Source organism: Carassius carassius, chromosome 37 (genome assembly GCF_963082965.1).
Source record: "Carassius carassius chromosome 37, fCarCar2.1, whole genome shotgun sequence".
Classification (NCBI taxonomy): domain Eukaryota; kingdom Metazoa; phylum Chordata; class Actinopteri; order Cypriniformes; family Cyprinidae; genus Carassius; species Carassius carassius.
In genome coordinates this window covers 13,235,734-13,260,343 of record NC_081791.1, presented here as the reverse complement: position 1 = coordinate 13,260,343, position 24,610 = coordinate 13,235,734, and the positions used below count along the sequence as shown (strand labels likewise).

The window sequence follows — 24,610 nt, the reverse complement described above, 5'->3', positions numbered from 1 at the left end:
ATAAACACCATCTTACTCTCCTCTAATACTGTAGCTGTTCTGGCATTATTGACTTGTTGGCTGTTTTAAGACTGAAGACATGAATGATTGGAGTAACTGGAGATGAGGCATCATCTCTGTTTCCCAGCATTCCACTGGCTGCCTGATATGGGCACAACTGATCAAGGGTAGGGGGTGTCCCAGTGAGCCAGCAAGAAACCGGACACCTTCCCCCTCTCACACAAGCACACATTCAGCTGCAAACCAACACAGGCCCATAGCACTGTTCAAGCACAGGGACAGAGCAGCTGCCTGCTGCCTCCAGAGACTGGACAACCACACAACACAGAGACATGAAGACAGTGGCGTCTCATCTGCTTAGCTGTGGTTTCACTCTCCGATCTTAATTTCCAGTGAGTGTGGGGTCAGCAGGGGCACACGGCCATGTCTCTTCCACTGGATATACGCGTTTACCACAAAGACCCCTCACTGGAGACGCTGGAGAAACAACTCATCTGTCCCATCTGTGTGGAGGTCTTCACGAAACCAGTGGTCATTCTGCCCTGTCTGCACAACCTCTGCCGCAAGTGTGCCAATGAACTCTACCAGGTGTGTACCAACTCACTCAGAAGATGATGGTTTATGTGTGGAGGTAGAAACCATGTGGATGTGTTTGAACCATTTGAAACATGTTTACAAGTACCTTTTCGAGCCTTTGGTAAGATGATGAATTCTCAAAATAGCATCTGTGCACTTGATACACATCCAGTTCATCCTTCATGAACCAAAGTGTTCTCTATGTGCTAAGGAGCTAAAATTTTAAGCATAGGTAATTTTTGCAAAGCTGGATGGTCAACAACATGTAAAGGTGCTTGTACATGTGGGTACATACATGCCCATTTATCTCAGTAACGTTAAATATCTTAGCATCCACACTAATGGATAATAACATTCTGTGTTTTGTCCTCTGCCACTGTAAACGCTCAAGCAGGATGGATTCTCATTGGCTCATTGAGTTAAACTGAATGTTTTTTTAATCGATTGACACCTGGAAAAAATAATTCTAATTCCAGTGATATTCCTCTTTCTTTATCGATATTTTTGTGGTATAAATTTCCATATTCTTGGAATGATAATTAAAACTTTACAGTTATAGTTATTATTCTAGACATATTTTTAGGAGTTTCTAAAATCATGAGAGTACCACAGTAACCACAAACACAGACAGTTTTCTAGCGACCTGTCATGTGGAAAGCCAACAGGTGGGGATTGCAAATGTCTAAACTCAATCCCCAGTCTGAAATCTGAGGTATAAAAATAGGTGATGGCCTACATTTGATGCATTTGAGCCATCAGCGGTTTAATGTTCATGCAGCACACAATGCATACTGATATGAAAGTCCCTTGTAACAGATATATGTTTTGTCTGCATAACCCGTCTCCTCCTCTGCATCTAAATTAACTGATACCTCACTGGTTTTCCCTTACACCTCCTCATAAGCAAAGGTTAAAAGCCGAGCAGTGTATCTGTCATGAGGCCAATTTACATGGGAGAAAAATTATGACATCCTCTGGCTGCACTTTTTTATCTGCATGCTTTTCTTACCGTTTTCAAAAGCTATCACATTATAATTATCAGATAGTTATACACAGCATTAATCACATTATGCTGATGTAAGTTAGGAAGGTGGTACAAAGAGATCTTTTAAGAACCAGGGCTGTTTAATCATGCACTGCAGGAAGCTGAATTAACATTTGAATTGGATTGAAATTTAATTTCAATTTAAAATCAATTTCAATTTAAATTCCACTTTCTTAAATTAAAATGTTTCAAACTTACATTGCTGCGCAACCCTGCTAGCTGCATACACTCTTGACCTTTGACCTCTCAGAGTGAATGTAGTGTCATTTTGAAACTGAAACCAAGAACGAAGCAATGGCATAAATATATTATCATCATGATTCTTGAGGAATATCAAGTTGTGCATCTCTTGAAAATAGATAATACGGTGAATAAATAATACCCATCATGCCTCAGGACATGATTATTATTGAGCCAGTGATGGTGCTGTGATTCACACTGGACCTGCAAGCCTCAGCAGCTGAGAGCTATTAAAGAGTCTGACTATTTTTGGATACCTGGTGAGATCAGTCTCAAGCTCCTCTGTTTGCAAACTCTATTCTATGCCTCTGCAACTATTGATTAAGACAAGAGACAGACACAAGCATGCACAGATTTAGACTGCTCAGTAAGATCATCTTACTCTAGAAGTACAAAGCACATCTCTAAGGAGGTACATGAAAGTCCAATTAGTCTAACCAAGAGCTGATGATGTTATTCAGTCCGGTTAACCATACTAGGCAATTCTTCTTTTTCTTTTTTCCTGCTAAGAAAGACATCTGTATTGAATTATGAAAAGTGGTTTCAGTTGTCAGTCGATGCATGTAATCACAAAAACTGCTGACATTTGAAGAACAGCATGCTGAGTAAGATGTGCAGCCGTCTCTCTTCCAGGTTGGAATCGGAGGACGTTTTCGCTGCCCTTCCTGTCGGCGTGAGGTTGTCTTGGACCGTCATGGAGTTTATGGACTGCAGCGCAATTTACTCGTGGAGAACATTATTGATGTTTACAAACAGGAGTCCGAAAGGTCAGATGATAGAGAAAGATCAGTACAGTAAGTTTTTAACTGATCTGTAATTTATTGTAAATCAATGTGTCTCCAGCTCTAGGCCTCCACCGAAGCCTCCTGTACTGTTTAGCTGTACGGAGCATGAAGATGAGAAGCTTAATATTTATTGCCTGACATGTCAGGTGACCTCCTGCTCTCTCTGCAAAGTGTTTGGGGCCCACAAAAACTGCCAAGTAGTTCCACTGCCTGATGTTTACCAGCAGCAGAAGGTGTGGTCTTCAAGATATTTGTGTCGTCGTGTTACATCTTCACATCTTGCACCAAATAATTAATACAATTCTTATAGGCTGAACTCAGCGACAGACTTGCTACTTTGGTTTCCACAAATGAACGCGTTCAGTCATTTGTTAATGAACTAGAGGCACTCCACAGGAACATAGAGGTTCGTGAGGATCTTTTACAAAGTCATGCAATGAAATATTAAAAAAACTCTGGATCTGTTAATTCACACAATTCCACTTCGACAGGAAAACAGCAGGATCCAGAAACAGATTTTGTGCGAGAAGTTTGATCAATTATCTGCCATTCTGGAGGAACGTCGTAAGATCATGACCCAACAAATCACCTCTGAGCAGGAAGAAAAGACTGGCTGGACCCAGTCTTTACTGGATATCTACAATGAGCATGTAGACACAAACTCAAAGTTGATCCAGGCAGCCCAGAATGCCATAGAGGACCCAGAGATGGCTTCTTTTGTGCAGGTAATATAACTTTTGTGTGGGGCTCCTCAGAAATCTTACATTTTGAATGCCAAAGGCATGCAGTGTTTAATATATATTTTTATCTATGCTTTATAGACCTCACAAGATCTAATTGAAAAGTAAGTTTATTAGCAAATTTAGCAAGACTTTTTAAATAATGTTCACTCAAATCAAACAAAAACAGAATCTTTTCTTTTCTCTGAAGGGTTGGTGAAGCATCTAACTGCTTCACACAGGAGACCCTGGATCCCGACTATGAGAAGATGGATCACTACAGAGTGGATTTTGATGCAGAGGAGAGAGTTCTGTACCAGCTGGATTTCATGGAGAGTGAGCATCAGAGACCCAATAGATTAACTTTAATCATTTATTTTCACAAATCCTCTGATTAATGCTGCAGACTTTACAGCTGAAGAAGAAGTGGAGGAAACACCTGATGAACCAGAGTCAGAACCAGAGTCTGAACATGAACCAGTGCTGACCCCAGAACCTGACCCTGAACTGAAATCAGAGGCTTCTGAGATGATGAATCCCACACCAGAGACAACAGAAGACACTCGTGGACAAGCAGACAGTTGTAAAGACATCAGAAAAGTGGCTGTGTGTGAGAAGAATGGCTTAAGCACTTCACAGGTACATTCATCTACTAATGTGTGTATCTTTAGTCTCAGTCCAAGTTTTTAACAAGATTTTCTGCACACTTAAATAAGAACCCCTAACTTGAGACTTATTAGATAGAATTGTTTGTGGTATTTAAGGTTTATTTAAATATACATTAGTAATTGCTTCTTTTCTATTTTTCCTTTAGATTGTCACGCTAGTCTTTTATTTCCTGGGCTTTCTGGTCATCCTCCAGCGAATATGGGGAAACATTCAGTGCCTTATATGTATATAGCAGAGATGAAGATGCAGGTACTAAAAAATGCTCATGTTTTTGAATAAAAACAAAGCCAAAGATTTTTGTTTAAATGGGAGGAAGGTTTTAAGATGTTCTATGTTCTTGCATAAAAGTAAATTCACTTACCAAGTTTTCTGCAGATTGGCAGAGCTGTGAGCTCAGCACTAGAAGGACTGAGCCCTCCAGTGGTCACCAGTGAGATGATTTGTCTCTGTTTCTACTGGCTCAATCCTCCAAAACAAAACCAGAAGCTCAAAGAAAGAATGGTGACTTGCCACTGGTCAGAATGTGTTCTCTTCCCTTCTTGAAATCTTCTTTGTGTTTGTGCAAAATAATAAAACACTGTATACACTTATTTTGGGATCTGTTTTTTGTTTGCCCAATAACATTGACTGTTCTTGCTGTAATAGTCATTGAAAGCTCTTGCCATTTGTTAGATGAGTGCTCCAAGACTGTATCATTTGAAACATACAGATTTGGTTGTAATGAGATTAATATTGTTTATAACTGATGGATTTGTTATGGGTATAATCTTAAGAGTTGGCTTGAACTAGCATACTGATTTTATTTTTATTTTTTCTCATTGTGTCAGCATTGACTGTTTAATGGTTTGTGCAATGCATTATATTAAATTTTGAGAAATGGTGAATTATGGTCATAAATGTGTGTTTTCCTCATTGTGTCAGACTAATACAAATGAGTTTATTTTTGGTTACAGAGCAGGACATGCAAAGGAGAAAAACTGTGTTAATTTGTTAATGGCACAACATTTATTTTTTTTCTTCCACATGTCTTGCGGGGCTCTGTATGATTAACATCTAATTGAAAGTTCACATGAAAGGAAAGTTTCAGCTGTCTTTTCTTCCCAATTGTGACATATTTGCTTCTCAAATTAATAAAATGTAGGATGGGATTTTGTCCATCTGGAATGAATTTGATTGTTGTTTTGACTCAGAGTGGAATATTATAAACAGTGACGTTGCAAGGAAGTTGTTTTGATTAAAGTCACAAAAAAGGTAAAATTAATTAGCCTATGTGCATGAATAAATCGTTTATAAACACTGCAATATTGTATAAAATAATAACGTGCACGGATTTAAAAAAAACGTATAATAAAAACTAAACTGTACTAATCGCACCTCGCCAATGTTATAAGAAATAATTTCAATAATTGTATAGTTGTAGGGATTAGGTGAATAAATCAAAAGTCTGCGCATGGCTTGACACAAAGTCTCTCATGAAAAATTAATCATGGTTTTACTACAAATAAAACCCAAGGAAACAAGGTTAACTGTAGTTAACCTGTTAGTCAGCACCCCCCATTATGGGACTCACAGCTGAAAGTGCTCTAACTAACTTATAATTGTAATAGTTTCCTACTTCAGTGTGTTACAAACATAATTGTGGTGTCTTTAGAAAGAAGACCCTTTGGGCTTCACTTTTTATCAACCAGATTTGATAATGCTCAAAAATATTAAAAGTTATAGACACTGAAGTGCCTTGAATTTTTTTTACCACCACAATATTTTTTTATTTGATATAAAAATACATTAAATACGTCCTGGAGCAATCTAGAAAAGTAATGGGTTGAAAGCCACATGTCTCATGAGTTTCTATTTCAAATCTGAATAAAATATCATGAAAAATGAGACTCCTGCAAATATTTTTCTGAGACTATGTCTACACCCCCCCCCCCCACCCCAAATATAAGAAAATATATTTCCCAATAGTATTGAAGGCTTCTACAAACTATTTAGTCAGTAAACATACCACTGCATAGTTTTTTTCAATTATAAAACACTAGACATAAACTTAGACATCATATAAATGATTTATTTGAGCACTAGAAAAATACAATAAGAATAATTTGAGTAAGAAAAATAAGAATAATAAGAAAAATAAAAAAAGATTTAACATTGTTTGCCAATATAGAACATCCTGAGATTGCTAGAGATGCATATTTTACAATGAATTACGATGCAAATAAGTGCTGATGTGCTGATGGCCACTTATACAGATGATAATAACACAAATGTGTTCATATAGACGCTTCACTTTGATAGCCGTGACCATTCAGTAATAGCGAGCTGATTTGGGCTGATTTGCACTCAAACAGATGGTAATCATGCACATACATTCACATTCAACATAAAACACACTCTCACATATATAAAAACTCTCTAAAATAAAAAGAAAGACAGGAATTTGCGATCGCTGTAAGTTCCGCCTCCATCAGCAGACAGGTGCGTCAGAGCGCGTCACCAGCTCTGAGGAGAGAGCGCCAAATTCAAATAAACTATTTTCCGCCTATTTTTCATTCATTCTTTTTTCCGGTGGATCGCCTCATTCTGTTTGTGACACTGTACGCTGCAAAACCGTGCCGTGTTTTTACTACCAAGACGCAGTTTACGACCGTGAGTTATTCCATAACGGACGCAAACAATTCTGTCCCTGAAGAAATGAAATGTAAACAAAGGAATTATGATCCATATTACAAAGTTATTGCTTCGTTGGACTAAACGTGCTTCATGAGATGTCGTTCAGTGGACCCTTACCTTTCTAACTAAACCGGGATTTACAGCTGTGGATGTGTTTATGACTCCTTATTACGACGGTCTGGTATGTACAGCGTTTTCATTTCATTTCATTTCATTTCAGCGTTTATTTATGTGAACTGCTTACACAAATGTAGCAAATACAGTCTTTATAAGCTTTCCATTGAAAAACAGCGATCTGTCGTCGATGCTTGAGGCTTAGATTTTTATAATGATACATAGTTTGTCAAGATTAAATTTGTCCTGTTTCATTTAATCTATTCATAATCACTGGCATGTGCATGTGGGAGAGGCTTTGAGGATGAGGACGTTCTGGTCCAGGTTAACAGGTTGTGACCACAAATTAACATTGGTTTAGCAACACCAACCATAGTTTAACCATGGCATTTATAGAAAAACTTTTTTCGTTCGTTTTCTTATTACAACAGCTTAATGCCTTCAGTTTCTAGTATTCAGTTTGTTCATCATTTATAACATGCTTTTCTTAAGCACTTAAGCACTGATCTGCTAGAATTTCCTAAAACGAACACTTGCTGCTTTTTAAATTTAAAATCAATACTTTTGGAAGACCAAAACTCCGGAGCGGGGAAGAGTTGATTCAGCTCCCGTGACCACACCGAGTTTTTTGGTCTGGGACGTTCCGTGGCCACCATCGAGTTAGGAGCGTGGGAGGGAACGGCATTTGGGAAGATTGTTGTCTTGGTTTGTGGCGTATGGGGATGAAGGTTTTGAGCAGATTGCAATAACCTACAATAATTAAGTCCTTGCTCCTGCAATGCAGGACAAGGATGAAGGTGGGGGAGGATGGGATCAAAATAGTAAGGGGAAGAACAGGAAAAAGAGAAATAAAACTAGTGATTCACAAGAGTCAGATGGAGGGAGAGATCAGCAGGTAAAGATAATGAGAAGAAGCAGTATCCAGTTGGAAGAGTATAAAGTGATTTTTTTAAGTTGAAGGAGGGGCAGTCTGGGTTTAGTTCTCTCAACCCAATTAGGCTTGCTGGGGCGTTGAAGGAAGAGCTGGGTGATATCTTGAATGCAAGAATTTTGGCTGATGGGAAACTGCTTGTATTTTGCAAGTCTGTGGCTCAGATGAATAAAGCTGTTTCACTGGATGCGATTGGGAAGAGGCGAGTGGAAGGATTTATTCCAGGAAGCAAAACGGGATTGAAAGGGGTGATTTATGGGGTTTCTCTGGAGGTTTCCATGGTTGAGTTGATGAAGGGTATAGAGGGGGCTAGGATTGATGAGGCTACACGAATTAAAGTTTTTCATGATGGAGCTAAGTGGGAATCATTAACTGTGGTATTATCTTTTCAGGAAAGAGCCCTGCCAGAACGAGTGTTCCTAGGGTGTTTGTCATTTAAAGTGCATCCATATAGAAGGCCACCTTTGAGGTGCTTTAAATGTCAGAGGTATGGACATATTGCTGCTGCTTGTAGAGGAGATCGAAGATGTGGAGGTGAGCATGAGTTCTCTGAGTGTAAGGAGAAGGTGGTTCATGTGGTGGAGGGCATAGCTGGAAATCGTGAATGTGAACAATATAAGCAGACTATGAGGGTGCAGCAGTTTAGGGAGATTAACAAAGGGGTGTCTTATGCTGAGGCTGTTAAAAAGATTGCAACATGTAGTAAGGTAAGTGATTCAAGGAGAAGAGAAGAGGAATGCCCTCCGTAGGTAGCTTGTGTAACAGAAGATTCAGTGGTGGTTAGTAAGATGAAATTCCTGGCTTTCATTGTGGATGTGATGTGTGACATGAAGCAGACTAAGAATAATTCAGACGTTGTTAGAAGTGTGGTGAAGGCTGCGGAGAGGAGTTTTGGGGTTGTAGAGGTTGAGCCAGCTGCCCTCTATAGATATGTGTTTTCAAGAGACCGAAGGGGTAAGAATAATGGAGGTCAAATGGAAGATGATGACGATGGTGAAATTGATAGTTAGTATATTAATGTTTTGTATCCTGCATTGGAATTCCAGGAGTTTGATAGCTAATGGACAGGAATGAAAAAAGTTTGTGGATGGTTTAAAAAATAAACCGCAGTTAATATGTATTTAGGAGACATGGTTAAAACCATCTTTAGATTTTGTGATGCCATGTTTTATTTGTTTACGTAAAGACAGAAATTCGACTGGAGGGGGTTGTGCAATATTTGTTAAAAAAGGTGTTCAATATAAGCAAGTTAACATAACCTCAGGGCTTGAATGTTTAGCAATTGAGGTATGGAGTACAGCAGGTAGGTTTTCATTGGTGAATTTTTAGAATCTTTGTCTTTGGTTAGAAATGGATAAGTTAGACGATACAATGGATCAGGTGAGACCTCCAGTAGTGTGGACAGGAGATTTTAATGCTCACAATCCTATTTGGGGCAGCAGAATCAGAGATGGAAATGGAATTTTAATAGAAGATTTTATAGATAAAAACAATTTGGTGGTATTAAATGATGGAAGACCGACTAGGATGCAGGTGAATAGTGGGAGTTTGTCATGTATTGACTTAACATTTGCGTTAGGTGAACTTGCTAGGTGTGGGAAGTGGTATCCTATGGATCTTAACACATTAGGGAGTGATAATTTCCCTATTTTTTGTGAATTTGGCAGTGCTTTGCAGGTGGAGAAGAAGAGAGTGGAGAGAGGGTTTAATTTTCTAAAAGCAGATTGGGATAAATTTAGAGATCAGTTGGTAGGAAGTTTAGGAGATGTAAATAGCCAAGGTAGTACTGATGAATGGAGTATTTCCTTTTGTGGAGTTGTGAGGAAAGCAGCAGGAAAAGCAATTAGAATGAAGGGAGAGAGGAAAGAGAGGAAATCAGTGCCGTGGTGGAATCAGGCTTGTGATGATCAGGCTGTGCGGGTTAGAAATAGAGCTTATAGGCAGCTTTACAGATGTCCTGTTGAGAGCCTTGTTGTTGAATATAAGCAACGGTGAGCTGAGGCTAGGAAGGTTATAAAGTGTAAGAAGACAGAGTTTTGGCAGAAGTTCTGTGGCACTCTTGGTTCTGAGACTATTGTTAAACTGGTATCATGATATGGCGGGAATTAATAGAGGTTTATCTATTCCTGTTTTGGTAGAAGGGTGTAGAGAAGTGGTTAGTAACAAGGATAAGGCTGATCTGTTGGTTAGGAGTTTCCAGCAAGTGCACAGTGATAAGAATGTTGGTAGTGATGGTTTGATTAGGAGGGAGCCAATGCTTAAGCAGGAAGGGTATAAACTTAACAAAAATAATGACAATAGTGATGTAATTAATTTGTTATTTTCTTTACATGAATTAAGAAGGGCAATAAGATGAGGGAGGCTCACTACTCCTGGGAGAGATGAATTGGGATATGAGATCTTTCAGCATATGGATGACTTTGCATTGGAGGAGGTATTGGCATTGATTAATACTGTGTGGGAGGAAGGATCAATTCCAGCTGAATGGAAACATGCAGTGATTGTGCCGATTTTAAAACCCGGTAAGGAAGCTGAAAGCCCTGGATCATATAGACCAATTGCCCTTACAGCTGTTATCTGTAAGATTATGGAAAGGATGGTTACTGATAGGTTGGTATATAGATTAGAAAAGAAAGGTTTTTTCTCTACATATCAGAATGGTTTCAGACTTGGTCATGGTACTTATGGATTCAATTTTAGTGTTGGATGATGATATCAAGAAAGCCCTTGTAAATAAAGAGGTGGTGGTAGATGTGTTTTTTGACATCGAGAAGGCATATGATATGCTGTGGAAAGAAGGAGTTATCATTAAGCTGTATGATGCAGGGATTCAGGGTAGAATGATTAATTGGATTAAGGACTTTCTGAGGTTACGGTGTATTCAGGTAAGAGTAGCCTAGGTGGGAGTTTTTTTGAATCTGTGTTTGTAGATAATGGGACTCCGCAGGGTAGTGTAATCAGTCCAGTCCTGTTCAATATAATGGTTAATAATATGTTTGATGAAGTAGGAAGTGGATTTCAGCGATCTTTGTTTGCAGATGATGGAGCATTGTGGAAAAGAGGCCGTAATACTGGGTATTTATTTAAACAAATGCAGTGTGCTTTGAATAAGGTGCAGGCTTGGAGTGATAAGTGGGGTTTTAGGCTATCATTGACAAAAACAAAGTATATGGTTTTTGGCAGGAAGAGGAATATAGAAAGTCTAGGTCTTAAGTTGTATGGGGAATCTCTTGAAAGAGTTGGGGTCTTCAAGTTTCTTGGAGTCTGGGTAGATGAAAAGCTAACGTATAAAGAACATGCAAGTAGAATGGTGAGTAAATGTGGAAAAGTTATTAATATTTTGAGGTGTTTGGTGGGATGCTCTTGGGGTGCAGACAGGAATCTTATGCTGATTATATATAAAGCTATGATAAGATCAGTTTTTGATTATGGATGTCTTGCATATGGATCAGCAGCTAGGTCCATACTTAGTAAGTTAGATGTGGTACAATCTAGGGCTTTGAGGATATGTATGGGGCATTCCGGACAACGCCGATTCTGTCGCTGCTGGTGGAAGCAGGGGAAGTTCCACTGAGGCTGTGACGTGCAAAATTGGAATTAAATTATTTCATTAAAATTAAAAGCTCTGGGTCAGCTCTTCCTTCATTTTCTTTGTTTACAGAGTGTTGGGAGTTTAGGAAGGGTGAGAGTAGACTTAATAGATTTAGTGTTTTACATTCTGTTAAGACATATGCAGAGGAGCTTAAGCTTAATGAAAGGAAAATGGTGCCTTCTGTCTATTGGCCATCTATCCCTCATTGGTTATTGCCTGAGGCTGATGTAGATATATCTATTAAAAATTTAATAAAGGAAGGAAGTGCAGGAAATGTTGCTTACTATGTACAGGAGCATCTTAGGAATTTGTGGAATAGCTGCATAGATATTTGTACAGATGTATCTAGAGACCCTGAGATTAAAAATGTGGGCTTTGGTTTATATGTTCCGTATTTCCATGTTAGACAGTGTCATAGATTGCCTGATGGTCTTTCAGTCTTTACGGCTGAACTTGTAGCAATCATATGGGCTCTGAGGTGGGTGGAAGAAGGTGGGGTGAAGAAAGCCATCATTTGTTCTGACTTGCTATCTGGCTTGATGGCGATAGGGGGAGAAAGAGGAGGTGCTAGGTTAGATTTACTCGGGGAGATTTTAACAAGTGTTTATAGATTAGAGAGGCGGGGGTGTAGTGTGGGTTTCTTGTGGGTTCCAGCACATGTGGGGGTTGAGGGGAATGAGGCTGCTGATGAGGCTGCTAGGGCAAGTTTAGTTAGGGGAAAGGTGGAGGTGCCATTTGATAGACTGGAGAGCCGCAGCATCATTAATGAAAGACTTACACAACAATGGCAGCACTAGTGGAGTAAAGACATTAGCGGGAGAAAGTTCTATGACATAAAACCATTAGTCAACCCTGGGAATTCAATTATCCTGCCTCGGATGGATCAGATTAAGTTGGCCAGACTAAGACTGGGTCATTGTGGATTGGCAAGTGGGCTGTTTCTGGTGGGGAAAGCACATGGGTGGCAAGTGTCAAGACTGTGGAGTACAGGAGTCTGTCACGCATGTCATCATGTTCTGTCCGAGATATGCTGAAGAAAGGAGATTGTTATTCATTGGTCTAAACGTTCTGGGAGTTGATTTAGTCTCTGTTAAAACTCTGATGGGTGATGGTCCTAATCAAATAGAAAGAGCATTGGAATTATGTCACTTCCTAAAGGCCACTGGCATATATTGGAAAACATAGGCTAGGGGGAGCTTTAATGTAGATTATCTTTATCACCAGTGGGAGGCAGCAATGCACTAGAAGTGCCTAGTCTGCCGGAAAGGAATAGAAGAAGAAGAATTTCCTAAAACGAAATAACGATCTATTGGAGACAGGCGGGAAGGAAGTCGACCGGAAGTTGAAGTCGTGCCGACATCTTGTAGCAGAACTTCACTTGCGTTAGCATACCATTGACTCCCATTCATTTTGGCGTCACTTTGACAGCGAATAACTTTACATCTGAGGCGTTTAAAGACTCCAATTTTCCATTATTTATTTCTAAAGATACACGACAATGTATTAAGGGCTCCATTACCTTCTATGTTACATTATGGCCCCGTAGAAACAGTTTTTGTAAAAATAGGCTAACGATTGCGTCATAACCACTCGACTCTCTGTCGCACAGTAGAGAAATTACCGCACAGACAGGAGGAGAAGCTCGCTGGCAATCGGGGAGACGTCAAGGGGGAAGCCCATAGACACAAGCCCTGGCGTTACATTTTAAAATACTATACAAAATAATTAATCAGAATACTTACTCCTGCTCATTCACGCCAAAGAACTCCCCGCTCAAGCTCGCCGTCTCTGCAAGATTAACGATGGCAGTTTGTACGCACAGCTACTAGAAGATTTACATTTGCCAGACAGGTTGCTGACGTCATCAATCTTAGTTTGAGTCTGCGCGTCAGAAACGGAAGTGCTAAAAATCGCTAAAAAATGGGCTTCACTTGTCTCAATTGAGTTCCAATGGGGTCGCTGTGTCCATTTCTTTTACTGTCTATGATTGGAGAGCTATTGTCGGGCCAAACATGTTTTTCTCGTTGATCTCAGGGCGCAATGGACAACGTCATCTCAGGGCGCCGGAAGGCACGCGCACTTGGGCAGCTCTTCAAGCTGAGCTGAGCTGGCTGGTCGACTCGCTCGGGATCCTGTGTTGACTTGTCAAGCGCTTTTGGATGTTTTGGTAATAGAGGAAAGACACGTATTTACGCCTCCCAGAGATTTTTCCCTCTGAATTGCGTTTTTAAGATCTCAACCGACGACATGGATTCCGCCAATCAAGGTAAACAAAAACAAAGCAGTCCAACACAAACACAAACATTAGATTGATACAACCGCTTATGCGTTTATGGCGTAATGTAGAGTAGCTGTAGCCCTATCTCTGGATCCCAGCGTTGTGAATGTGTCCTGGTGAAGGGGAGATCAGGGCAGGGCAGGCGATCAGGTTACTAATGCATAACAAAAACACATCGAGACGTTACAATCATGAAATCACAGATGATTAAGCGAAATTATGGTTCCGTTTCTCTGTTGTTTGACGTGTGCGCTTGTAGCGTGGCGATTTTCAGCTTGGATTTGGGATATTATTATTAAACCATTAGTAAAGACAACACCACTCCGTTATCTGTTGTGCCATATTATGTGATGCTATTTAAATTAACAGTTTATGGTCAGTTTATTACTATAGCTCAGACCCACGTGACATCTCTTTAATAGACTGACCTAAATTGACTGTTTGATCAAACATTTGAACTGTGCACACGTGTTTATTGAACGGCTGAAAAAATATATATAAACCATAATAGATGAACAATGCACCATATGTTAAATGTAGTCATATAAATGCGTTTTCACTCATTTTCATGGTACTGAAATTTCTGCTGTCTGAATGTGAGTTAGATCAAATGCTTGTGTGAAGAGTGATTATAGGTTCATGCTGACAGGATAGATACCATAATTAAATAATAAAAAATGGTTTTTTTTGTGGTTATGTATTTACTATGGAAAAGGTACATTTGGGTGGAACAAATCGAAGGATTAATAAGCTTTAGTTGAGTCATTTTAGAGAGGCTTTGATTGGTCAAAAATCTTGGTAGTACAGGATGAGTCATCAGTGTTTTAGTTTCATTTTCCCTAGACTAAAATTTAAATATTAGTGAATTTTGTCACTACATACCCTCAAATACACATGTTAGTTACAGTGCAATTTCTGCAGCAATCTGAATGAAATAAATACAGTCAAACCAAAATGTATTCAGACACCTACAACATTTCTCACATTATCCGTTTATTTGCTATAATTTAGGAAATGGTAATAAAATATGACAAGATCTCGGAGTACAACTGTGTCAGAACAAATTAATCTTGATAACGTCAGATAACTTTGATAGAAAGGTATATAATAAATTAGGTTGAATAGCTGTCAGCTGTTAAATTTAAGTATGCGATTAGATAATACCAATTTAGGTAAACCAATAACCAAGCAATACTTAATTTTGTTCAGTCTTTGGTGTAAAAAGTTTGAGTTAGCAATTAAAGAAAAAACACTTAAGCGAAACATGGTCCGGTCAAAGACCAAAATAATTTTTTGGTTCCAATTTTTTTTTTATCAGTTTTACTGGTAGTCTACTGTATGAAGAATTTTGTGTATAATATTTCAGTTTATTTTGCTATCCTAAATGAACTAATGTGTCCTGCACCTACTAGTAAAAAATATATAAAATAATTAGATCTGGTGTCTGTATAATTATTGGTTTGACTCTATATTTTCATAAATATTTTTTTTCTGTCGTTTTCTTGAAATAACTTCAAGAGATCAATTCATCAGTATTATTTACTCGTATATGTTTTTTAGAAACAGCTTAAATTAATTTTTATTTTTGTACTTTTATTTTACTATTGTTTAGTGTCACAGATATTATGCACTTCATCTTTAACATATGTCATTCTCTTTCGATCCCACAGACATCAATCTGAACTCTCCGCATAAAGGCCTGGGCTCTGACTCTCTCTCAGACGTGCCTGAAGGGACTGGGGCGGCCGCTGTGAGTCCTGGGACTCTCCCTCTGGGTCTGACAGAGGAGGAGGCCGAAGAACTGAGACTGGAGCTCACAAAGGTAAACACCAACATCCACTTCGTGACCAGGGGTTTGATGATGTGCTCATCTTCTCCAGTATATCTCAAGATTAGGGCTTTTAATTCAAAGTGATTCATTATAAATAGAAGTAATTAATTGTTTATGTCTTTGAACAAACTGTGACACCCTGTTAGGTTGAGGAGGAGATCCAAACCTTGCGGCAGGTGCTGTCGGCTAAAGAGCACCACGCGTCGGAGCTGAAGCGTAAACTGGGCCTGAGCCCCCTGACTGAGTTCAAACAGAACATCACCAAAAGCTGGCAGGACGTCCAGACCTCAAACGCGTAAGAATGCATTCCTTCTACATGTCTTGCTTACTCAAACACCGGAGGTAACAGATACAATCTTCTGGGTTGCCATATGCAAAGTCGAAACCTAAACCTCTTTCACAGACCCTGCGGTGGCAAATGGGTAACTACTCTGCGTGATGGCATATGCAAGCTGGTAGCTGGTTCTGTCAGTGGAGGAATTCATGGGAGAACTGAAGCCTTTCTAACTAATCCAGCTTCAATGCGCTCTCTTCCAACACACACACATTCCTCTCGCTTTATGCTGCTGGAAATCAGCCTAAAAATAAAGAGTCGCAGGTGTCCAGTTGCATTTTTTGCAGGATTGTACATTATCAAAGAAAGCATTAGAAAAAGCTCTTGAGTGCCTGTTCAGACGGAGGAGATGACCATTGTTTTCTGTGTATATTATATGCCGTCAGCTGAAAGTCCTTCAGTGTAATTATTTTATCAGTTGAAAAATGGCAGTCCGGTTTCAAAGGGCTCTGTAGGAGGATTGTAGTCGACTCAAAAATGAATCACCACCATTTATTGTGTTTCAAGCTGGAGCTCATGGTCATCGGTTTGAGTGTGACTCTCAAGATCTTAGACAAAAAGCTGTTTTTGATCCTGTAGGTTGAAAAAACTTTGGTGGTTTTATGGGTATGTGTAGTATTTTACAGGACATTACTGAGGTTATGGTCCTGGTCAGTACCTTGGGCCCTTAATAGCCTCAGGTTGTGTGGGCCAAGACTGCCTTGATGTGCAATTTGACTACTATTTTGGTAGTCTAATGTTAGCCTACCAAAACATGTGATTTCATTTTTGTTATAGCGTAATCACCCTGTGGGTAGTTTAGGATAAAGTGCCTGTTATATCAGCCTGTTCATTGTCCATAAAATGCATACACCAAAGTAAGCATTTATTTTGCACAGTATCTACTCAAATATATACAGATTAGCCACTGGCAACTCAAAATGGGCAAATATCAGCATAATAATTTGCCTAGCCAGTATTTCAGTCCACCAGTACTTCAAACCACGGAGTTATTGGTTTGTATTCAGTCAGAGGTAGTTATCAGTAACACCATATTTTGCTTTAGTGCTGTGCCGTTGAGCTCTGCTGCAGGCAGCACATAACAACGCCTGTGTTTTTTAGCTATGTGGTGATGTCAGAGAAGCTTGGACAGTGGAATGAGAAGGTTGCTGGGTGTAATATGTGAGTGTTTGACCGCATCGGGACACATATTTGCAGTGAATGCATGAACTCCTCTCACCTACTCTCAACCTGTCTGTGAGAATTGAGCATTGAACACCTGAAGCCAGTGTGTTTTAGGAGACGATATAGGCCTAGCTGCTGCCTTAAGGGTTTTTCTGCACTGGTGATCACAAATCAATGGATGCAATGCATCAGCTATAGATTCAGGTGTTCAAATGCTCCACCCCTTGATGGGTTAAATAAAACCATGCATGTCAAATACAGTCCAACACAAATGTCTCTCAAACAGAGATGCTATGATCTAATCTCTTGTATGACGCGGTACAATGTACATATTTATCAGCCCCATAAATGCTCCACTCGACTAACTGAAACTTTTAAAAATACCAGAGGTATTTTTGCTTTTTAGTTGAAGTGGGCGTCTGAAACACTGAATCATGTCTCACATATTTTTGACTCTTCTTTTTTTTCCCCCTTCATAGTCTCTTTGTCCACCTATGAATATTATTCTGTCTCTGAAATGCTCAGGATCCTCCAGCTGTTCGCTGCTTTAGAAGTTCTGCTGCGTTCATGTATCATGCCTGAATTATCAGCCGCTGAAATTCAAATCAGCTGTTCACATCCTTGCTTGTTGAAATTATTTGTCTCTATAGCAGTGCTTTGTCTTCAAATAATTAATTGCTACATTAATTCATCTCTATACTGTATATACACTACTGTTCAAAAGTTCAATAGAAGATTGGGGTTGATATACGATTTAAAAAAAATTTTTTGTGAACATTTATGTGAACAAAGGTGATTTAAAAAGAGTAATATTGTGAAATATTATTACAGTTAAAATAACTGTTTTCCATTTGAATATATTTTAAAATGTAATTCAAGTGAAGACCAAGCTGAATTTTCAGCATAATAACTCCAGTCTTTTGAGTCACATAATATTTCAGAAATCATTCTAATATGCTTGACTATTATCAATATAAAACGCAGCTATGCTGCTTAATATTTCTGTTTTCATGTATTTTCAGGATTCTTTGAATAGAAGTCTCCCTTTGAACAATTTAATGTGTCCTTGCTTAATAAAAAAAAAATTGTACTGACCTCAAACTTTTGAATGGTACTGTTTACTTTTATAAAACATTAAGGGCTTTCATGAGAGCGATACTCTGGAAATGAGACTAAGGTCCTCTATGGTTTTCTACGGAGCCCCGCACATGACATGCAGGAAAAAATATTAGGCTAAATCGTGTGCACGATTTACTAATTCGTTCCCTCAATGTACTAAAACGTGCACACGATTACTATAGCGTTCCCTCGATTTACTATTGCGTTCACTCGATTTATAAATTGGGAGCACAATTTACTAATTCGTTCCCTCGAATCCTGTGCACGATTTAGCAAACCGAGGGAACGCAATAGTAATCGTGTGCACATTTTAGTACATTAAGGGAACGAATTAGTAAGTCGTGCGCACAATTTTTTTTTTTTTTTTTTTTTTTTGCATGTCGTGTGCGGGGCCCTGTAGTTTTCCACAGGTCTCATGACTTTTAGTGGTGGTCCTGATGTAATTGGAGGTTTAGCTGAACCTGTAAGACAGGCTACGTTATCACGAGTGTGTGAGAGATCTCTCACTTCTCTCTTTACACACACAGTTTGAATCACATTCAGACAGAGACGTCTGCGCAGAGAGCAGTGTTTGTGTAAGGAAGGTCTTGTCATGGTCAGATGAATGAATGCCACGTCTGTAGCGGTAAATGCCAATAAATGCTTCCTGAGTCCATTCTGCATTCATTTGTGCACTTGCTGTAGTCATGAATATTACATCAGGATCCACTTTGCAATATCCTCTTTGCAAACATGCTGCTTGTTTCCCAGTAGCCGAGGTAGTGTGTAATGCTCAAGATTTGCAGTTTGTGACTTTTTGTGCTTAAAACCGAAAGCTCCAGTATACTCACACATCATATTTGAGCACACAAATTAAACAGCAGGAGTTAGGATGTCAAATAACCTGCTGCTGTTTTTCTCTGTTGCTTGTGTTTTGTTTGTGAGGCAACATAACTGTATAATCATCATGTTTGAAATGAAATGTTGTATGTGTGTGTTTATAGCACGTTGTGATTAAGAGAGTGGAAATCTGAATGTATTACCCTGTTCGTTTGTACTGTAGATATCTTTCAGCTTCTGCCACTCTGGATGACATTGCCAGCTCTGAAGTGTGAGTTACTTCATTCTTTACGTTAGTTTTTTTGTGATTTAAAGGATGTTTTCTGGTCTCATTGAGGTCATGGAGGGTTTAAAGATTGATTTAAGGTGGCTTGCTATGCTTCATGGATATTTTGTTGCTGGGTTATTAGATAATACAACCTTATATAGCATTTCTAAGTATTGTGAATTGCAATTGCAAATGTGCTTACTCTGTAAGATGTGCATTACCATTTAAGTTTGAGATATGTAAGATTTTTTCTTTTTTTCTTACCAATGCTGCATTTATTTGATCAAAAATATAGTAAAACCATAATATTATGAAATATTATTACAAAATCCAGTCTCTTCAGATTGATGTAGAAATCCTGATCCTATGGAAACATTTAAAACCATTTTTGCTGCTATATGTATTCATGGAAAATGTGCTAAAATATTTTCAGGATTCTTTGATGAATAAAACATTTAAACGGAGCAGCATTTATTTGAAATAAAAACACTTTGTAACATTTTTGCCATAACATTTGTCACTTTTGATTAATGTAATGTGTCCTTTCTGAAAAAAAGGTATCAGTTTCTTAAAAAACAGAATCTTACCCCAAACCTTTGAATGGTAGTGTATGACCAACTAATATTTCTTGGATTACTTCTGACTGTTTTTGTCATCTGGAGGCTGTGGTCATGTTGACTTACTCCTGAGAAGTAGAGAGGTTTGGATACTGAAGAGTTTCACATGATTTTTGTATTTTTTTTCTCTCTCTCTCTCTCTCCCCCACTTCCCTTTCTCTTTGTGTTCTGGCTCTTACAGGTATAAAAAGACTCAGGAAACACTGTCTCAGGCTGGACAGAAGACCTCAGCTGCCCTCTCCACTGTTGGCACGGCCATCAGCAGGAAACTGGGTGACATGAGGTATGGCACAAGTCAAAGTACCCACCCTTGTGCGTCCTTTGTTTCTCTAATAGTCTTATTCCAGTCACAATTATTTAGATTAGCATCTTTTATCTTAATTTGCATGTTTTTATTTAATTTAGTTTTTCTTGTGTAATATAAATTAAGACTAACACATGGTTCCTGGTTTGTGTGTGTGTGTTTATGGCATTTCATGGATTTATATTGGATCTCCATCACATTCTGTCTTTGGCTTTGTTTAGACATGTAACAAGAATCCACTCAAAATTCATTGATTCTGAATACCAAAAAAAGAAAGAAATTACAATCCTAACAACATCCATATGTGCATTGAAGTCTAATGAAATAACAGTGCAGACAAAGGATTGGATTAGAAACTGATTTGGATTTGCATACAGTGTGAACAAAGCCTTCATGCCTGTTTCCTCTGTCCCTGCTCTCTTTGGTTATTGATCCACGCTTTTGCATTTGTGTCACATCCTGCTGCCATTCATCATCACTGTGGAGCCATTATTATCCATAATGAGAGTAAATGCAGTGCAGCCACAGTCAGCAGAGCCACTTCAACTGCAACGGCTGTTTTAGTCCTCATATGATGAACAGAAGCTCTCCCTAACTTGTTTTCCTGGCTCCTGATTCACTTCACTGATTCACTTAGCTCTCCATGTTCTTACCATTATTTGCACACATTTATTTAACTTCCCTCACCACTCCTAACACAAACAGAAGGCAGAAGAGAAGGAGTTTTATGAAAGCCTGAAATATGACCTGTTGGTAGTAGATATTCAGTGTTCTGACATGCAGAGGACATGAGATTTAGTTATAAGTATCTAAATCATTAGCTGCTCAATAGATCAGTCTCTAGTGTGTGATAAAGAGACGTTAATAGCTTCATTCAACAGATCAAAAACTTCAGTAATGTTTTATGAATTAAATCCGCTGCTCTGTCAATCCAAATATCATCTTTCGTTCATTAAACAAATCATTTTATAACTCAAAATTATTAGCCACTTTCATCATTGTTTGTGTCGTTAACGTCTATCCATCTTATTGACCCCCATGTAATGGTTTGATTGTTTTTTGTTCTCCATATTCCCTCAAAATCAGAACAATCTTTCTCATAATTTGTTCTACCTGCTTGCTTTGGCCAACTCGATTGCTTTTGTATTTTGTATTTTTTTCTTTTTAAACGCTGCCCTTGCTTGGTCTACAGAGCTCTTCCGTTCTCTAACTCCTTTGGGTAAGACTGATTAATGTCATCAAAAAGTGAATGCTTAACACGCAGCTCTGTTTGTAATACCAAGCTGATTTAATTGTTTTAAATGTATTTAATTATCATTTGGATGTACTGTTGATTTTAATGCTCAAAACCCAGCTCATTTTGATTATGCATGATTCCAGTGCTATTTTCTGTGTGAACAGAAGTGATTTTTAAAGATCTAGCACTCTGTGTGTGGTGTAACCCAGCTGATCTCTCACATGCTGTGCTGCTTGCTTGCTAATACACACAACTTTTTCTCCTTTTAATGCTTCCGAAAAGTAGCAACTACTCCATTCGCCAATCAATAAGTATGCCAGCTATGAGGTAAAGTACTAATGTAAACCACTGCCCCTCAACTCAAATGGTTTCTGATTCATTAGACATTAAAATGTTAAATAGTCATTAGTGTGAAAAAAATAAAACCGTTTTAAATCAAAACCAATAATACAGAACTGTTTAAACTGCTGGATTGAATATTCTCATACAGCTGGATAAAAGTATTTCTTTGCATGCTTGTGGTGATTAACCTTTTATCTGCCAGTTACGTTACTGAGCTCACTTGCTCATGTCTAATTAATTTCAATGTTTCTTCTGCTATGAATTCTGGGATTAATGCATGTTTCATTAAATAGGAACTCTCCAACCTTCAAATCATTTGAGGACAAAGTAGGAAACATCAAGGTAAGGCATACTTTTGAAACTGGGTCAGTGACATGATGCTTATTTTTGACAGATCTATACATTTTTTCTAAAACACATTTCATATATTTAAAGTACTGAGACAGACTTTTGTCCACCAAATCAAAGTCATGTGGTACAATCATGCAGAAAACAAGAAATGATAATAATAATACACTTAAGACTTTTAGAAAGTCTCGTATGCTCACTAATTCTGTATTGTATTCTGGAGAGAGAGAGAGAGAGAGAGAGACTGACTTTTAACATTATAATTACACCAGATCACTTTTTAATCACTAAATGGAAACTTTTGTTAAAAAAATGTTGTGTGTAGAGCAGGTCTCTGTACTTGACGCATGCTTTTTATACTTGACTTAAAAAAACTTTTTTTTTCTTTATCCTGGGATCCTGTGTCCTGCATGTTTCTAACTGGTTTTCTGTTTGTGTGTCTCAGTACAAGGTGGTTGGAGGCAAAGCCAATGGTGAAAGTGCTCACTCTCCGAACGAGTCAAACCCGGTGCAGGACAACGCTCCGTTCTGAGATTAATCACTCATCTCATTCTTTGTGAATCCTAACTACACCCACACTTCCGTTCTCCCAGTTCTCTCTGAATTCTTTCATCCCTCCTTCCTCTGTCTCCTTTGATACCCCTCCATCTACTGCTAGCATGTGCTTGCTCATCTCACTGAAAACACATATGTAGTACAGATACTGTGACATGAAATCATCACAGGTTGTACAAAAGAAGACAAATGATTAATCATTTTGTATTACAAACTATTTTACACTGCTTTGCATAATGTTTTTACATAACTTTTATCTATATATGACTATAAAGGAATACAAATAACTATATTTAAACAAAACTGCCAAGCAGCATTCATCAGGCGGCAGAGGGGTACAAAATACACAAAGAAGAAACATTTAAATCTCAAGGGGGGAGGATTTTAGACCGATAAAGAAAAGAAACTTGCTGCTGATCATTCAGTTGAGTTGTTTTTTTACTCTCAGTACAATGTGAAGCGATGCTTTGCTGTACACCTGGTGAATGTCTGACCTTCTCAGTCGGCCTTACACTCGCACTCTCTATTGCTTTATTGGTCTGTTACTGGTAAAAAAAATACATGTTACACAAAGTTGTTTTTGCTTTTTCTTGCTCATTCAGTTTTTTCTTCTTCTTTTCAATGATGGGAATGTTTTATTTATGCTGTTGACATCGGAAATCGCTCTTGTCTTTGCTTTGTGCCATGCTGTGTGTGCCAGTTAGTAGATGCCATAGACCTTTTGTTGTCCGAATGTTACACACACACAAACTATCACATCACAAAGATCACTGTTCACAATTTTATGAAGCAAAAATGCAGTTATTTTCATGTGCACTAATCCAAAATGTCCAGTGGCTAGTAAGTCCTGCTAAATCAGTTGAATTTCTTTTGTTTGTGGCATTTGTTGATTTTTCCCAACAGACGTGAACACTAGTGTTGTCTGTATGGCAAAACAGTAATTTTTACCTGAAAGTTATTGGAGTATATTTCATTATTAGCAAGTGTAATCTCTTATTTTTCCTTTATTTTTATCTGTTCTATCCTGATATTTCATTCACTTATATGGGTGTCATTAGGTGGCCTTGTTTCAGTATATTACACACAAGTACATGCCTCATTGGGTGAAATGCAAGGGATTACATACATTTGACACAGGTGCAGATGATGAGACGCCAACATCACGTGATTTTCCACTGGGATCCACGCGTGGTGCCATAGAATTGGTTGGATACACCTGTAGTTCTGCAAACGGTGAAAAAATGTTGAACATGAGAGGGAAAGGACTTCTTTTTTTTATTATTTTGAGTAGCTATTTTCGGGAGTTTGTTTTTGTTTAGGTGACAGGCACAATATAGCTTTAAATTAGAGATCTCAGCCTAGCTATTCAAATTTAAAGGTTCAGATCGTTTTCTTTTAGAACAGTAGTGGTGTAATGCTTCGTTTGTTTTTGTCAGCTGTCTGTATATCAATAAAGCATTCGTTCAAATGGCGTTTGGTTTGATCTTATTTTTTATTACGTTAGTGACATAAATATGCCAGGAGGTGGCAGTAAAGCACGTACTGGAGGGGCCATGTGCTTCTGCAGGCTCTGCACATTTTACACAAACGCCTTTGGAGGATATCTTCTCAACTTATCTTTGTGTTTTAGCATCTGTTTTGTTGTTGCATTGAAATATAGATTTAAATTTGACTAGAAATGTAAATATTATAGAGTTGGATAAAATATAACATTTACTTTTAATCCAAGGCCTTCAATCAAGTTTGATATGTGGCCTTTCATAGTAAAACGTTTGAGCACCTCTGCTTTCCAGACTATAGGATTGATTCACACTCAGCCTTTCAGACAGCCCTGGTATTCCTGGTATAAAGAGAAGCTATTAAGACTTTATAGCTTTCTTATATTAATTGCTATTATGCAATGTATAATTTTTTCAGATGATTTTTTACCAAAACTAATCGGCTAATAGTAAGAAATTTTATTAAAATGGTTTAAATTAAATTTTATGTCGTATTCTTTACGCACCCAAGTTCAAAATGGTGACAACAAGCAGTAAACTTACAATTATAA

General features: G+C 38.3%; 2 protein-coding genes across 9 annotated transcripts; both read left to right on the top strand.

Annotated features, from left to right (window-relative positions):
* The first annotated feature begins 200 nt into the window (after nucleotides 1–200).
* Nucleotides 201–5,202, top strand: trim101 (tripartite motif containing 101). Its single transcript, XM_059527536.1, has 9 exons — nucleotides 201–588; nucleotides 2,480–2,628; nucleotides 2,705–2,879; nucleotides 2,957–3,052; nucleotides 3,138–3,371; nucleotides 3,468–3,490; nucleotides 3,577–3,701; nucleotides 3,781–4,004; nucleotides 4,180–5,202. The coding sequence occupies exons 1-9, from the start codon at nucleotides 424–426 to the stop codon at nucleotides 4,264–4,266; spliced, it is 1,278 nt and encodes a 425-aa protein (XP_059383519.1). The 5' UTR covers nucleotides 201–423; the 3' UTR covers nucleotides 4,267–5,202.
* Nucleotides 5,203–13,381: 8,179 nt separating this feature from the next.
* Nucleotides 13,382–24,031, top strand: LOC132118045 (tumor protein D54-like). 8 transcript variants are annotated; one of them, XM_059527527.1, is made up of 10 exons: nucleotides 13,382–13,610; nucleotides 15,293–15,444; nucleotides 15,600–15,748; nucleotides 19,113–19,160; nucleotides 19,956–20,057; nucleotides 21,271–21,297; nucleotides 21,598–21,642; nucleotides 21,951–21,999; nucleotides 22,451–23,388; nucleotides 23,420–24,031. In XM_059527527.1, exons 1-9 carry the CDS (start codon nucleotides 13,592–13,594, stop codon nucleotides 22,535–22,537), a joined length of 678 nt encoding a protein of 225 aa, XP_059383510.1. In that variant the 5' UTR covers nucleotides 13,382–13,591; the 3' UTR covers nucleotides 22,538–23,388; nucleotides 23,420–24,031. The 8 variants fall into 8 exon arrangements, with proteins under 8 accessions (XP_059383510.1, XP_059383511.1, XP_059383514.1 ...); XM_059527528.1 differs by having other exon boundaries at nucleotides 13,383–13,610; nucleotides 21,601–21,642; XM_059527531.1 differs by lacking the exon at nucleotides 19,113–19,160 and having other exon boundaries at nucleotides 13,383–13,610; nucleotides 21,601–21,642.
* The last annotated feature ends 579 nt before the right edge of the window (nucleotides 24,032–24,610 follow it).

Bases quoted from the DNA above. Each gene is read 5' to 3' on its own strand.
- trim101 (XM_059527536.1), top strand. From the start codon at position 424: ATGTCTCTTCCACTGGATATACGCGTTTACCACAAAGACCCCTCACTG. The intron at 2,629-2,704 runs GTCAGATGATAG...ATGTGTCTCCAG, and splicing joins TACAAACAGGAGTCCGAAAG to CTCTAGGCCTCCACCGAAGC. The intron at 4,005-4,179 runs GTACATTCATCT...TTTTTCCTTTAG, and splicing joins ATGGCTTAAGCACTTCACAG to ATTGTCACGCTAGTCTTTTA.
- LOC132118045 (XM_059527527.1), top strand. The intron at 15,749-19,112 runs GTAAGAATGCAT...TTTGTACTGTAG, and splicing joins GACGTCCAGACCTCAAACGC to ATATCTTTCAGCTTCTGCCA. The intron at 21,643-21,950 runs GTAAAGTACTAA...TTCATTAAATAG, and splicing joins ATAAGTATGCCAGCTATGAG to GAACTCTCCAACCTTCAAAT.